This window comes from Mesocricetus auratus, unplaced genomic scaffold (genome assembly GCF_017639785.1).
Source record: "Mesocricetus auratus isolate SY011 unplaced genomic scaffold, BCM_Maur_2.0 Super-Scaffold_100042, whole genome shotgun sequence".
NCBI lineage: Eukaryota > Metazoa > Chordata > Mammalia > Rodentia > Cricetidae > Mesocricetus > Mesocricetus auratus.
Genome location: NW_024429219.1, coordinates 8,691,821 through 8,707,071, shown reverse-complemented (window position 1 = coordinate 8,707,071; position 15,251 = coordinate 8,691,821). Strand labels below are relative to the sequence as shown.

The window sequence follows — 15,251 nt, the reverse complement described above, 5'->3', positions numbered from 1 at the left end:
ACAATGTATTTCTTTCTGCTTTCGCTCACCAGTCAATTCTCCAGGAACCTCTTCTTTCCCATCTCCTAAGCACATAAATTCCTACATAAAGAAACTAGAGTCTGTATCTAAGCAATTCATTGGGAAACACTTTCTCGGCTCTATGACTAATGGTTACAGCTCCTGTCTCACAGAGCCCTGCATCCCCAGAAGAATAAACACTGACTGAGGACTCAGTAGGCAAAGCCATGCGGCACTACCCGCTGGAGGATGGAGCTCGTCCCCTCCTTCCGTGTCCTTGTGAGAGCCCTTCATGCCTTTGGCTTTCTGTGTTGTGTTCTATGCAGTTGACCCCACTTTCACCGGAGGTCAAGGGAGATGTTGAGGGAGCAGATGTCCCGCCAGCTGCCACTGCCATGATGAGGTGCCACTCTGCTCATCCGCTGGAGACATTCTTCCAGGTTACTGAAGCAGAGTACTTACAACTGAATATACTCCAATTCAGCTCCAATTAACAACACATATGGAAAAACCATGTACAAATGGCCAGAGAGGGAGGTTCTTGAAACAGGAAGATGATGCAAGCCCTCTGGCTGTACTGTACCTCGAGCATAGATCTGGTGCTCTAGGTTAGTCAGACTGGCTGTGCTCCTAGTTCTAAGGTAGACAAGAGGGAGGCCTGGTAGACAGGAGAGACAAAGTTAGAGGGTAAGAGCAGGTGCAGCAAGGAAGAATCACCTCCACAAACACGAAAGTTAAGAACATTACAAATGGCATGCATCGTGTAATTGTGAGAGCACCCTTCCTGACTGCTAGGAGCCAAGAACGTGCTTGGCAAAGCCAGCAATTTTCTGCAAGACTTTGATGGCGTGGCTGTGTCAAGGCAGTGTACAACCCTCTTTCTAATTAGGCAACTATGAATGCATTGAACATCCCCTTGAAGAGAACAACAAGCCTTTGGGGGGCAGGGGTTAATTTAAACCATGTTATGTATTGGCCCAGAAAAGTCTAATCAGTGTGGATTTTAAGGGAGACATGCCATCCCAGTTGGAAAAATGCAAGAATGACAGAATACTAAATTCCAACTGAATATAAACGTCATGAAAACACTTGTACTCCTCATAAACCTGATCAATGGAGTCATGCTGCTGAGGTTTGCCTATCAAATAAGCCCTTACTGAGAAGCTCACAATCATGGTAATACAACAACCATGGCAACAAAAACCTCAACTATGGGAGAATTATGGTTAAAAATTCTCAAAAAAGATCTGAAAATTAGTAGTCACTTCAAAATAGTTGAAAACCAATGTTACACATGCTGTGGGATGCCTCTTAGAAGGCTACTGGGAATTCACAATAAAAAGACATTTAAAACTTAGGTGTATGAATTTTGGGTTAGGGTTAGTATATCACAACAGCCTCACTAACTGTAAAAATCTAGATAAATAAAAATTAAGCTTTAATACAGATAGGTTGGTTTATTAACAACAGAAAGAGGAGAAAGTGTAAGAGAGTAGGGCCTTCCAGCACATCAGGCCTTCCTGGAGTTGGCCCTGATTGGATCTGAGGTGCTCTCTCTTCAGAACCACACTCATGGACATACCAGGAGGGCTTAGACCTCAGGACAGGCAGGGTCATTAGCAGAGTGAGGAGAGCTGGAGCCTGGGCTCAGAAGCACCCGCACAGAAGAGAGAACGCACAGCTGAAGCTTTTGTCTTTCCTTCTAGAAGCACGAGGCAGTCTGCTCACTCCCCAGGAGAGGCAAACCAGCACAAATGCTTCCTATGCTAAGAAAGGCCATCTTCCCGGACTGTTTGCAGACCAGATGGAATATTTACGTATTCATGAGCTATGTGAAGTTCTGCCAAGACTCTCCAAAGAAACCACACTGAAAGGGTTGGGGCTGAGCTGAATTTGGATGACAATGGCTTGTGGGGCAACCAGGACCAGTGGTGTCTGTCACCATCTCCCCAGCTTGGAAGCAAACAGAGCTCCATGCTGAGGCATTCATCTGGACCAGAAACATCATCAACAAAGAACACACTGACTCCTTCCTTCCTCAAGAGGCCTGTATTCAATCTCTTTATGCTCTATGAACAATACAGGCCCCTCTTTTAAAAACGTTTTCCCACTTGGGATCTTGCCCTCCCTCTTTCCAAGAATACATGCAAACCCTCTAGCACTAGCTTTAAATGTTTTTATAACCCAGTTTTTAAAAAAAAAAATCCTGTCGACTGAAAAACCAATTGTTTCTGCCCAACTGAAAACAAAGCAACCAACAGTGTGTCCTGACATGCTCTCGGGTGCACCAGCTCTTCTTCGATGTCACTGGAAATCAAGAGTAACTGTTTACAGATCCCCTCTCCCCCACGTTGGTGGAATTAGAGCCTGCATTAACAGTTCAGTAGTTTGTGCCAGAAAACTGTCTTTTTCAGAGACTAAAAGGAACAACAGAGGCCAGTCTGGACTTCCTACGGAGTTCTCCACAGAGAATGACCATTTTATTTGAATCTCTTGGTGGAGGGCGTCTCTGGAACAGACAGACATGAGTTATAAAAACCTTACTTTGTCCAAAGCATGGTGGATCTACTGAGGAGCCCATCCAGTCTTCTGACTTGGCTGACTCTGTTTCCTTGTCTTCTTTGCAGTAATCCGCCAACCACGATTCCTTGGTGCTTACATACTGGTCTAGAGAGAATGCCGTGAAGACATTAAGAGAAAGTTAGAAAAGGGAAAGGTTCATATCAAATTATTCCAATTCAATGAAACAAGCTCTTACTAAGCGCAGCCCTATCTGCTGGGCCTATGCTAGAAGCGGAAGAGGCTGGGCCCAGGGGACAGCAATTCCACATGGAAGAGATCAAAGCAATCAGAAACCGCCACCCATGGTGTGAAAAGGGCTAGAGCAAAGACAGAAATACAACGCCATGAGGCAGAGAAGGGTAGATGTACTCTGCTTTGACAACAGTGTGTGTGGGAGGGGGCAGGGGTACCCCAGGTCAGGAAGTCTTTAGAGAGACAGACCTGTGTTTTGTTCTTGAAAAAGTGAATAGAGACTGAGGACAGAGCCACATTCTAGGCACAGGGACTAGGAAGCCTCTGGGACTCTCGGGGAACACTGAGTGCAGTGCTGTGCCTTCAGTGCACACGGCAGGAGGGACACAGCAGAGAAATCTAGATCCACAGCTGCACATTCAGGGCCGTTTTCATGGCTAAGTGAGTGTGACAGTTGATAGGGAGCAGCACAGAGAATTAACTCATTCTGTTCAAGTCATACCTCACAGAACTGCTCTGTACCTGGACATGGCATGGGCACCTACAATTCCTGTCACTTTAGAGGCTAAGGCAGAAGTGTGAATTGGAGACTAGCCTGGATGACATCAAAAATCTTGTTTCAAAAACAAACAAACAAAACTTCCTCTGTGGCTAACAGAAGTGAATCTAAGCTCACTTCTAGGACTGAAAAGCACTACGAGGAGAAAGTTCACACATAGGGACCCTGTGTGGCCCCTAAGCAGCCTCAGCTCTTGCTTGGCCACTGGGAGCATTAACATGGGGCCCAGGTTAGGGTTCACTAGGAGAGGAGCCATGACAGGTTAAGTGATGCCAGGCACAGGGCCGAGCATTTGCCCACCTGGCGCCCTTGTTTGCAGGTGAAGGGCTTGTGCTACAGAAAAACATTAGCTTGCAGCAGGCAGCTTTCCACTCACCAATCAGTACAGAAGTGATGTTGATATCCAGGCGGGGTTTGGCCTTGGCCTCCAGCTTCAGTCGAGGAGGATGGAGGCGACTAGCTGCCTGTTGTTGCCAGGATACAGAGCACGGCCATGGCTCAATAAATGGCTCCCAGCCTAAAAGAATGCAGGAAATAAAACATCTGTTCAGCAGATATCAAGGGTTTATAGGAAAATACTGTTCATGAATGCTCAGCAAGGACAGACTACAGCTTAATGGCTCCAATTCAACCCCACAATGAAAGAGCCACCTTTGGCTACAGGTCACGCTACAGATGCCTGCTGTCCTGTCCATGTAACATGCCTGGAAGAGCATTAACACCCCACATACACCAGGCTCTTCTCCAGGTGGCAGGAAAAAGGGCAGGAAGGACACAAACTCTGTTTCATTAAAGTCAAGTGACCTCTTCCTCAATGGAGACAGGAAAAAGAGTCTTAGGCTTAGGTTAGAAAAGAAACACAGTGGCTTTAGCTAAGAGCGCCTACATCAATCCTCTTGCTCGCAGATCAATCACTAGCTGACAGAGGCACATTTGCAGGCTCATTAGCTTAACTTTCTCAAGTTTATGTTTTAATCTTAAAACGTGTCATATGTACAAAGGGAATTTAAGCAAGATTGTCTGTGTGTGTGTGTGTGTGTGTGTGTGTGTGTATGTGTGTATAGCTTAAAAGAAATACTATCACAAGAACTTGTGTAATTGTTTGACTTAAGGAATTAAGAAATAGAAAATCAGGCATACTCCTTTAATTCCAGAACTTGGCAAGCAGAAGCAGAGCTCTGTTGACTCTGAGGCCAGCCTAGTGAACATGGCAAGTTCCAGGACAGCCTGGGCTATAGACAGAACTTGTCTCAAAAAAATGGGGAGGGTGGGGAGAAAAAGGAAGAAAGAAGAACTAGAAAACCACAGGTCCCTGTGAAGTCTGAGTGCTTAACCCACCTCCTTCCCAACAACCTTCTCGGCCACTCCCAGCAACCATCTGCCTGGACAGTTCTCTGCTTTCTGTCTGTCTTATGCATTTAGACTTTGTACTTCTTAAGAAGTAGATGGTTTGCCTTGTCTATGAATAGATGGATACATAAATGGAATCCCATATATATTATTTTCAAGATTTCTTTGCCCCTAAAACATGTTTGAGCACACTGTTGCAATGTATTGGTGAAGCTGACTGAGATGTATTTTTTGCCAATTGAGTAGCAATCCACCAATCTAATTCGATCATTTTACTCCTGAAAGATGTTCCCTCAACTCATCACTACTAGGGAAATATTATTACAAACAGCTGTGTCCCCCTCTGTGTGTTAGTGCACAGACCTGGAAAAGGGTGTTCAGACCAACTCTTAATGTGCTTGTGTTCAATGTCACTAGGTCATGATGAAAACCTCCCAACTACACAAATTAAAACTCCACTTCAGAAACTAGGGTTCACTTGTACCCAGTATATAGTAGTGTCACACTTTACTTCTGCCTGGCTGTTAGGTGTTTAAAAATTATATTTTCCGTTAAGTGTTGTGGTGCAAGACTAATCTTAGCACTCAGCAGGCCAAGGCAGGAGGATTTCCATGAGTTCCAGGCCAGCCGAACTATAACAGTAAGGCACAGACTAGGCTGAACTACAGAGCGAGACCTTGTCTCAAAACAAATGCACAAACAAAACCAAAGATGCTCAACTCTTCAAGAACAGTTTACCACCCTTTGAAAGTACAGTCACAACATATCAAACATATCAACATATCAAACACACTTGTTGATCTTTCTCATTTCTCAGCCTCACCCCACCCACCCTTTTCCTCATTTCATATGTACACAGCAAGGGGCCCTGGTAAACATGTCACTTATTCTTTAAATCCTACAATAACATATACTTTATACTGACCTGACAGAGCGCGGTTATAATAATCTCCAGAAAGGGTGAAGTGGGCGTAGCCCTCAGGGCTAGTTCTTATGTGCTGAAGAAAATTCAGACCTGCCAACAGAAGTGAATGTCACTACAGAGGCAGGAGCAAAGCTGGCCTCCCCAGAGGAACCGCGTTTCAGACCCTAGCTGCAACTGGTACTGACAGCCCCATGTGAGTTTGTGCACCAGCTGTCACATCGTACAACCACTGCATTTAGATATTACTATTGCAATGGAAAGACGGCTCAGCTGCAGGGGGAGTTGGGTTCTATTCCCGGCAACCACATCTCCCAACCATCTGTAACAATTATCTGAATTTGTGAGTTTTTGGCACTCCCTTAAGCACTATACCTAAAAGATGGTCTCACTCCCCCTGCCCCAGTCCTTGGAACATAAAAAGGTTCTTTTCCCTGAATGCATGGAAAGAGGGCAGTGATAGCAGAATGCATGTCCTGCTGAACACTAGCTTAAATTGCTTTTAGTGTATTTACTAATTCTTTGGGAATTTCATGCAATGTATTTTAATATCTAAATTTTTTACTAAGCCTCAACTCTGCTTTGTTTAAAACAAAAATCTGGTGGGACATAGTGGCTCACACCTTTAACCCCAGCAGAGGCAGAGGCAGGTGGATCTCTGAGTTCAAGGCCAGCCTGGTCTACAGAGAGAGTTCCAGGACAGGGCTACAGAGAAACTGTCACACATCAAAAAAAAAAAAAAAAAAAAAAAAAAAATCTGAAAACCATGTTAAACAATTAAGTTTTACCTTAATTACTTAATTACTGCACTATGAAGTAGAGGAGAACAAGAAACATGGAAAACTGAAAAAGGCAGGCCCTAAGAACCGAGCAGCACTGGGCTGCTGGAGGTGCCCCACTCTAGGCACACTCACGAGAGAAGGTAAATTCGGCGAGGGGCACATCACAGTCCATGCAGTCATCAATGAAGCAGATGCATACGCTCTCAGCCTTGACCTCCACTCCAGAGATGCGCGGGGCTGACATGGCCCCTGGGTTGTCTCTACTGCTGGAGGCCAGGGACAGGGACTTCAGGGGCTCCGCATTCTTGAACAGCCAACTCGCTGCCTTTTTCAGCTGGCCTTGAAGAAAATCACAGGGTGAGGAGTTACACCACTTCCTAAAGCTTTACAGCCATCTGAGAGTGGTCTAAGAAAGCATGGTCCAGAAGAGCTGGAGGCGGGGAGACAGCAGGAACTCTGCTCTGAAGCAAACACAGAAGGCTCTCACTGGTGGTACACCTACTCAAGTTGATAACACCTTCCCTGCTGACTCCCAAGCCCCCATCCTGTGCCATCTGTGGACAGAGAGGTGGAAGGGTGGGGTGGAGGGCAGGGGTGGAGCTGCCCAGAGCCTCAAGGTCACTTGGTATGCAAGTATCATCTCTACTCTAGTTCTGCACATATGGATGTTATGTGCAGACATTATAAATGTCTTCCTTTGTGCATAGTTTGTCTTCTCAATCACAAACCCTGAGGGCAGAGAGCAAAATGAGATGTGCATGCGTGCAAATGCACATACATGTGGGGGGAGAGGAGGAGGAGGTGTGGGGGGCTGTTAGTATCATTTCCCTGAATAACAATCAGAGTGCTAATGCCCTCTTGCCCCCAAGGGAAAAAAAGGACAGAGAAAAGGAGGAATAGGAAGAAGGGAAGGAGGAAGAAATCAATGTCAGCCCACACTCTGAACTCTGAACGTGGGACATCTGCTTGAGGACCTGGGCTTGGGAACAAGGTGAGCCAGCTCTAGACTGATTCTGCACTTCCCAGATACTGAATCTCAGCACACCTAAAGCAGTGGGTCAAGACCCCTTTGGGGGTCAAACAACCCTCTCACAGGGGTCACCTAAGACCAATGAAAAACAGGTATTTGCATTATAATCCAACAGTAGCAAGACTAAAATCACAAAGTAGACATGGAAATAATATTGTGGCTGGGGTCACCACACAAGAGGAATATGTTAAAGGGTCACCACATCAGGAAGGTTGAGAACCACTGACTTAGAGGATACCAGAAAGAGGAAGGGAGTTCTCAGAGCAGGGCCTGGCAAGTCGTGCTGCTTGAAGAAGCGGTTGTTTCCATTTTATTGAGTAACGGGAAGGAGTGGCTTTGGTTCAATAACAAGGAAAGCCAATGGTTCTTACAGTGTACAGGAAGATGTGTTTGAATGACTGAAAAAAGAATAGAAACTACAGGGCAACTAATTAGGCGTGACAAGGTATGAAGTTAAGCCAACAGTGACTGAGTGGAAACAAAACCAAGGACCCTGACAGCTAGCCCACCTTCACTGCTTCCAGGGGTAGAGGCACTTAGGTGACGGGATGAGCATCTTTACACACAACTGGCTGCTGCGCAGCCTGGGCATGGTGTTCCAAAGAAGACTGTGTCCTCTACAGTAAGAGCTGTGAGGACACCACAGGTACAGGCATAGCCCTGTTGAGTCAGCCTAGGTGTCCATCAGTGTGAGTGGGCACAGGAAACGTGGTTCTCCTGCACAGTTCAGTAGTTCAGCCACAGAGAACAAAGAGATGACGTAGTCTGAGGGAAAGTGAGCACAAGTGGCTATCTCATATGAAGCAAAATGCCACATGCACACACGGCCAAGCCCTGTAACTCAGCACCTTTCCCAGTCACTGGTACTTACTATGGCTGAAGCTTTTGGCAAAACTAGAACGAGTTTTCCTTCCCAATTTATGGGCAGAAAAAAAAAAAAGACTGCTCTGAAACAGATCTTAGCAGCAGCAACACAGGGCTTTTCTAAACTTTTCTTTCCTTGCTAAAAATGTTCACCTTGCCCTAAAACTGTTGTTACAGCTTCTCTAGGAACCTCTGAATCCCAGGACACTGCTCCTACACTCTGAGCCCTTTGTTATGTTATATAAGACTTACACAAACACAAGCACTGCCCCATTATGACAGGTGTAACTACAGAGCAAGTAGCACACAGAGTATGGACACATTAGCCAAAGATGATTCATGTCCTAGACAGGACAGAGAGAGGCTTCACTATACTGCTCAGAATGGCTTGACAGTTGAAACTCATAAATTATGTGTAGGCTTTTCCATTTAATTTTTTTCAGACCAGGGCTGAGCTCAAATGATAGAAACCATGGAGTGAGAAGATCAGGGTTAAGAAAGAAACTACCATGCAGTCTACCAATAAACAAAATGCAATATGGGCCAGGGGCGTGGCTCAGTGGTAGAGTACTTGCCTGGAATGTACAAGTCCTTAGGTTTATCTCCAGCACTTCAGAAAGAAAAAGGAACTCTGTGTGTGTGTGTGTGTGTGTGTGTGTGTGTGTGTGTGTGTGTGTGTGTGTGTGTGTGTGTGTGTCCATCCTTGCACCCGCACACATATAACACCTAGGAAAGTAGAAACCTGCACAGCTGTAAAGGCTGGAAGGAAACACGATTTGGCTGTATCTTTTTCCTAAGAGAAACAAAAGGTGGGTAGGATGTGCCATGGTGGAAGGACACAGTTTGCCATAATAGAAAGGACAGAGGTTCCACATCAGACAGACCTCTCTTTAAAGTGCCTTAGCCCACACTAATGGATAAACTCAGACAAACTTCATTAACCTATCTGAGCCAGTTTCCTCATCTGAAGTACAGACAGCAATGGCTATTTCCAAAACCTAGGAAACTCCGAAAGAAAACCCAGAGCTAGGCTGGGGACAGGGATGGAGCTCAAAGTGCTTGCCCACTGGGCTCTATCACCAGCACTGCATAAAAGGCAAGGTGGCTTGCACTGTGATCCTAGTGCTAGAGATGCAGAGACAGGAGGATCAGGAGCTCAAGATGATCGATCCTAAGCACATAATGGGTTCAAGGCTGGCCTGGATACACAAAGCTCTGATGCTAAACAAAACAAAACTGGGCCCACTAAGATGACTCAGTGGGTAAAGGCGCTCACTGCTGAGCCTGACAACTGAGTTCAGTCCCCAGGACCCACACTTTGGAAGGGGACAACTAACCCCATGCTGTCTTCTGACCCTCCATACACTCACATGGTGATATGTGAATACCCGCTTACATGATGGGGATGTCCTGTATGCTGTTAACATAGGTTTCTCTTACATGAGGGGGATGTCCTGTATGCTGTTAACATAGTTTTCTCTTACTAGTTGATGAATAAAACACTGATTAGTCAGTAGTTAGGCAGGAAGTATAGGTGGGGCTATGAGATGAGGAGAATTCTGGGGAGAGGATGCAGAGAGGGGAAGCCAGTGAGATGCCAAGTAGCCACCAAAGAAGTAACAGGTTCGGACATTTTCCAGTATGCCAAGACCACTAGGAAATACTTAGATTAATAGAAATGGCTTAATAATTAAGAGAGAGCTAGCCAATACGAATCCTGAGCCATCGGCCAAACAGTGTATAATTGGTATAAACCTCTGTGTATTTAATTGGGACTAAGGGAGGCAGGACTAGGCAGAACAGAAACTCTGTCAACATACATGCATCCACACAAAGAAATAAATGCAATCGGTGTTGGTTTGTTCAGAGCTATAAGAGCTCAGCACATGGTCATGGCCATGGCTGCCAGAATCACCACCGTTACCAACACCACCAGGACCAACAACTACTCCCAAGTGCTGGGCACTTCCCTGACTTCACAGGGAAGGAAGCACTAGCATGGAGAGGCTCAGTAGCTGCCCACAGTCCCTTAGAAGCAGTTGATAAGGAACAAAGGAAGAATCTGACCCGCAGAGCCAGCAACAGTCAACCCCCTGATCACAGAAAATCCTTCAGATCATGATGGCCAAACCAGAATGATACCCAAGCCCCCCCAAGAATATATAAGCCCCCCTGAATATTCATACTCTCTCTCTCCTCCCAGCCCCCCTCTCAGACTGAGGAGGAAAGAAGAAGGAAGCATGTTGTCAAGACAAACAGCAGACCATGGACCCCGTCCAAATTACCTTGACACACCAGGAGAGCCTTGCGACAGTCATCCATACTGAAGCCCAGCTCCTGCAGTCTAGCCAGCTGCAACTCTAGGAAACAATTTCACACAGATTACTCCACAGTCTGGAGGCAGTGGGAGGGGGACTAACAGCATTTCCTTTCTTGAGGGGAAATGGGCTCCTAGTGTAGACCTCTATCGTGTATGCCTTGGACTTTTCCATCATTTCCTTATGCTTTATCTTTAAGAGGGGAAGACTATTGTTTAGTGTGAAGAGCATTGACTCCAAGTTTTCAAAAGAAAAGTCTGTTTTTAAAACTAAAGATGGCAATACAACTCCAGAAGCAGTTGTGAGGGGATGCGAGCTATTAGCTGGAGTAGTTGCTGCAGAGTCATACTTACAATTAATAATCATACTCAATCACTAAGAATTAGATTATGAATAACTGAACTGTGCACAAGAAAACAAAAAGTTAAGGGGGGGGGGCTACCAGTATGGTGGACAAGTCAGGTACTAGGGAGGCTGAGGCAGGAGGACTGCCATAAGTTTGACAACAGCATGGATGATGTATGACATAGCAAATGTTGGACCAGTCAGGGTGCAGACTAAACTGAGAGAGAGAGAGAGGAGAGAGAGAGAGAGAGAGAGAGAGAGAGAGAGAGAGAGAGAGAGAGAGAGAGAGAGACAGAGACAGAGACAGAGACAGAGACAGAGACAGAGACAGAGAGACAGAGAGAGACAGAGACAGAGACAGAGAGAGACAGAGAGAGACAGAGACAGAGAGAGACAGAGAGAGAGAGAGAATACGTATTATCAAGAAGACTGATTGGGTTTCCAATTAGACACTTACCCAAGACAGGATCTAAGGTGTGTTTTGATCCCTCTCTGACATCCTCTCCAACTTGAGACGCCCCTGGGAGGCCAGTGCTGACAGAGTCTGCCTCCAAGGCTGTTGGGACTGGGGCTGCAGCACTAGCTTGCTCTGGGATGGATTTTGCAATGGCAAGAAACAGCTGAACATCGTTATAGGAGAGTCTGATATCCAGGGCTTGTAACTGAATCTGATGGAATATAAAAGGTAGCAATAGTTTTAAAGTTGCTTTTGGCTTTGTGCCCACATTATCACTCAAACATAATTCCTATTTTATGTCCTAGAAGTCCAGACATCATCACAACTTCTCATTTAAAAGATTGCAAAGATCTTAAAGTTAAGCAAATAATGATGAGGTAATGTCTCAGCTCAGGTAATAGTCACAACACTAAATGAAATTAAAAAAAAAACTAAATTAGGATAATTACTAGAGCAATTAGTACCTCACAAGATAAGAATATGGGTGGGGTGAGGACCACCTAATGGTAATATTCTGTTAATAAATTTTGCATAGACTCATTATATTTTTTTAAATCTCTGAAGTAAATTGATCCACTGTGATGGGTAGCTTTGTCAACTTGACACCACGTGTAGCTACCTGGGAGGAGGGTCTCAGTGAGAGACTGACTGTACTGGGTTGGCCTCTGGGCACGTCTCAGAGGGCATGTCTTAACTGAATACTGTGGGCAGCACCACCACTGTGGGCAGGAGGTACTGAAGTGTGTGAGAGCAGAGAGATCAAGCTAAGCATAAGCAAGAAAGCAATCATGCATGCACTGATTTCCCCTGCTCCTAGCTGGAGATATGATGTCACTAGGTGAAGTCCCTGCCTTGACCTCCTTACAATATTGAACCATAATCTGGAATTATAAGATGAAATAAACCGTTTTCTCCCCTAAGTTGCTTTCCATCAGGGCATTATATCACAGCAACAAAAATGAAACTAGGATAACTACAAAATGGATCTCTCTGCCCTATATTGCCAGCATTCGGAGGCAGAGGTAGGTGTCCCAGGCCAGCCTAAGCTCCATGAGACCCTGTCAATAATAATAAAAACAAAAACAATAATAAAAATAACAACAATAATTAATAAAAACAACAATGATGGAAAAACTATCTTTATTCAGACATAACCTTACACTGGTCAAGTCTGGAAGTACCATCTCTGACAAGCACCCCTCCTCAGCGGTAAGCAATTCAGCTCCACTGGCGAGGGCACAGACGCTGCAAGCAGACAACACTGGACAGGATGCAAAGGGTCGTGAAGGAACCTTTCTCCATTCACTCACTCATTGTTTTCCAGTGAGGTACTGCTGAAGCTGAAAAGCAACATAGCTTCTCTTTCAGGTCCCCATGACTCAGGAGGACTGACTGATTATCACTTATCACGCAAACAACACTTGGCTTAGAGAGATGGTGGCTCAGTGGTTCAGAGCATTTACTGCTCCTTCCAGAGTACTTGAGTTCAGTTCCCGGCACCTGCACCAGGCAGTCACAACTGCCTAGAACTCCAGTTCTTTTTTCTGGCTACGGTGTGCATCCACAGACACACAGACACAGGTACATACAAGGAAATGAAGGAAGCAACATCATGATCACCAGAGCTGTAAGCCTCCCTTACCTGGCTTCAGTTTCAGTCCTCATCCCCCTCAACACCTGTCAGTCCCAGCGAGACCTTCTGCTTCTGCCCTAACTCGGTTTCTTGTTCTGGAATGCCCTCCCTCCTCTGCTGGCTTATATCCTACCTGCCCACCACACCTGCAGATGCCACAATCCTGCAGCACTCCACCCACTATTCCTACCTATGTTGCGTTCAGCTTTTACAGAACTTCAGAATGATACTAGCCTAGTAAAGGGTCTTTTCTCCTTGTCCATACTGCAAGGGCATAGGTGGCTCATCTTTATTCCATCTGCTGGGTAACTACAATGGTGCTAGACTCAGAGTAGTCAAGAGTGTCTGCACAGGGAACCACGGGTATATCCATGGGTTAGGCACTGTCAGGCCCATACAGATGGCTCCACTTTATCTTGTTTAAGGTCAGAGTTGAGACCCACTATTTGCTTGCTCAAGGTTAAACTACGGGATAATTGGCCTGAGAAGTAACTAATGGATGTCTTACTTTAACCACAGCCAAAGGTGTGGCTATTGTCTATCTTGTCTTGACGACAGGATACTTGGTTTAGGGTGTGGTTACTTGATGTTTTGGGTATTTAGAAGGTAATTGTGCTTGCTTGTTCTTTGTATCTTGGTAAAGAAGTCTCTTTGCCTTCCCCCACTTTTGATTGGGGCATATAAAGACTGTGTGTAATAAACTTGAGGCTTTTCCCCCAGTATTCACTGGAGTGCCCTCCTGATTCTATCCTGTGTCGTTTCTTTCGTATCTATAATTTTTTGACCTGCCATTTCTTAATCCACACTCGCTGTCTCAGGCATGAACACGGGCAACAACAACACTGCTTGGCATTACCTCTAGGATGGGTGGGAAATCATCACTGTTGAAAGCATCCATCAGTCCAGAGCTATTCTGGTAAGAAGAGTTTCCCACCAGCTCCACCTGGATTTGAACTGGATCCACAATGGAAAGTGCGGTGTCCTGCTCATTCCCCAGTCGGCAAGAAAACACCTGAAAAAGAAATGCCATACAGCAAAGGTTACTGTCTGCCTTGGGGGGGGGCTCTACCAGTTAGCAGCATCAGCGGACTGTCTTAGGAGCAATCAGTCCTGTGTTCTCACAGGACCCAAGTCAGCTGCTGAAGGAAATGCTGCAAGGATCCCGGCTGCCACTCTAGCCTTCGGCTAAGAGTAGGTGCAGTGGTTCACCTGCAGGAAAATGTTTCCAATTCATCCACAATGGCTTACAGATCTCCTGCCCTCTAACCCAATAATCCCGCTTCTCCCTAGGAACTAATCTAAGGAAACAATACAAAATATAGAAAATTTCATTAACTATTTTAATAGTTAAAAACAGCAAATGAGGTCGCACCACATCTACCTGGTGAAGCATCTGCAGCCATGGAAAGGTAGGAGCTAAAAGCTAGAATGGTGATGCACTAACCCAGCCCTTGGGAGACTCAAGGATCACAAATTGCAGGCCAGCCTAGGCTACAGAGCAAGACCCTGTCTCTGGAAACATAAAGAAACGGGAAAGGGGAGAAGGAGGGAGGGAAAACTCAGTTGCAAAGACCGTATAGAGGGCCAGGTGGTGGCGGCACACACCTTTAATCTTAGAAAGATCAGCACATCATAGGTTATGTAAAAATACAGCCCCATCAAAATATTACACAGCTAGGCTTGGAGACACATGACTGTAGTCCTACCACTAGGAAAGCTGAGCCTGGAGGACTGAAAACTTAAGGCCAGCCTGTGCTACACCGAGGGACTCTTCCATTTCAAAAGAACAAACTAATAACAACATTGACTTTCTTTTAAGAACAGGACAGAACAAACCAAAGTAACAGCAGAAATTGTAGCTGGGACAGGTAATTTTCCCTCCTCTCAGAATTTCCTAGCTTAAAGTCCATTCATTATTAAAGCTGCCAGACAGGTACATAGGAAGGAATCCATTACATTAGACTTCCCACCCTGAATGCATGAAACAGTCTACAATGTTAACAAGTAAACAAATGTGTTTCAGGGCAGACAGAAGTGAGGACTCCCATTGTGGAGTCAGATTAATTTACCTGTTCAGAAGGAGCATGGGGGAAAAGAAGGGAGCATTCATTTGAAGCCACTCGTGTCTTCCTGTGAGCCTGTATCGTCACAGGGCATTTCCCTAGCACTGTGGAATACCAGAACCCTTCACCATATCCGAGATTAATGGGCTACACGTCATCAGTTCTCCCCAGTGA

At 45.5% G+C, this 15,251-nt stretch overlaps 1 protein-coding gene across 1 annotated transcript in view; it reads right to left on the bottom strand.

The window, feature by feature from the left end:
• Positions 1–15,251, bottom strand: part of Vps13d (vacuolar protein sorting 13 homolog D) — a 214,580-nt gene that overhangs the window by 127,513 nt on the left and 71,816 nt on the right. Inside the window, 8 exon segments of the mRNA XM_040735088.1 lie at positions 584–658; positions 2,545–2,667; positions 3,690–3,830; positions 5,589–5,678; positions 6,500–6,706; positions 10,547–10,621; positions 11,382–11,592; positions 13,871–14,026. Coding sequence (XP_040591022.1) covers positions 584–658; positions 2,545–2,667; positions 3,690–3,830; positions 5,589–5,678; positions 6,500–6,706; positions 10,547–10,621; positions 11,382–11,592; positions 13,871–14,026 — 1,078 coding nt within the window.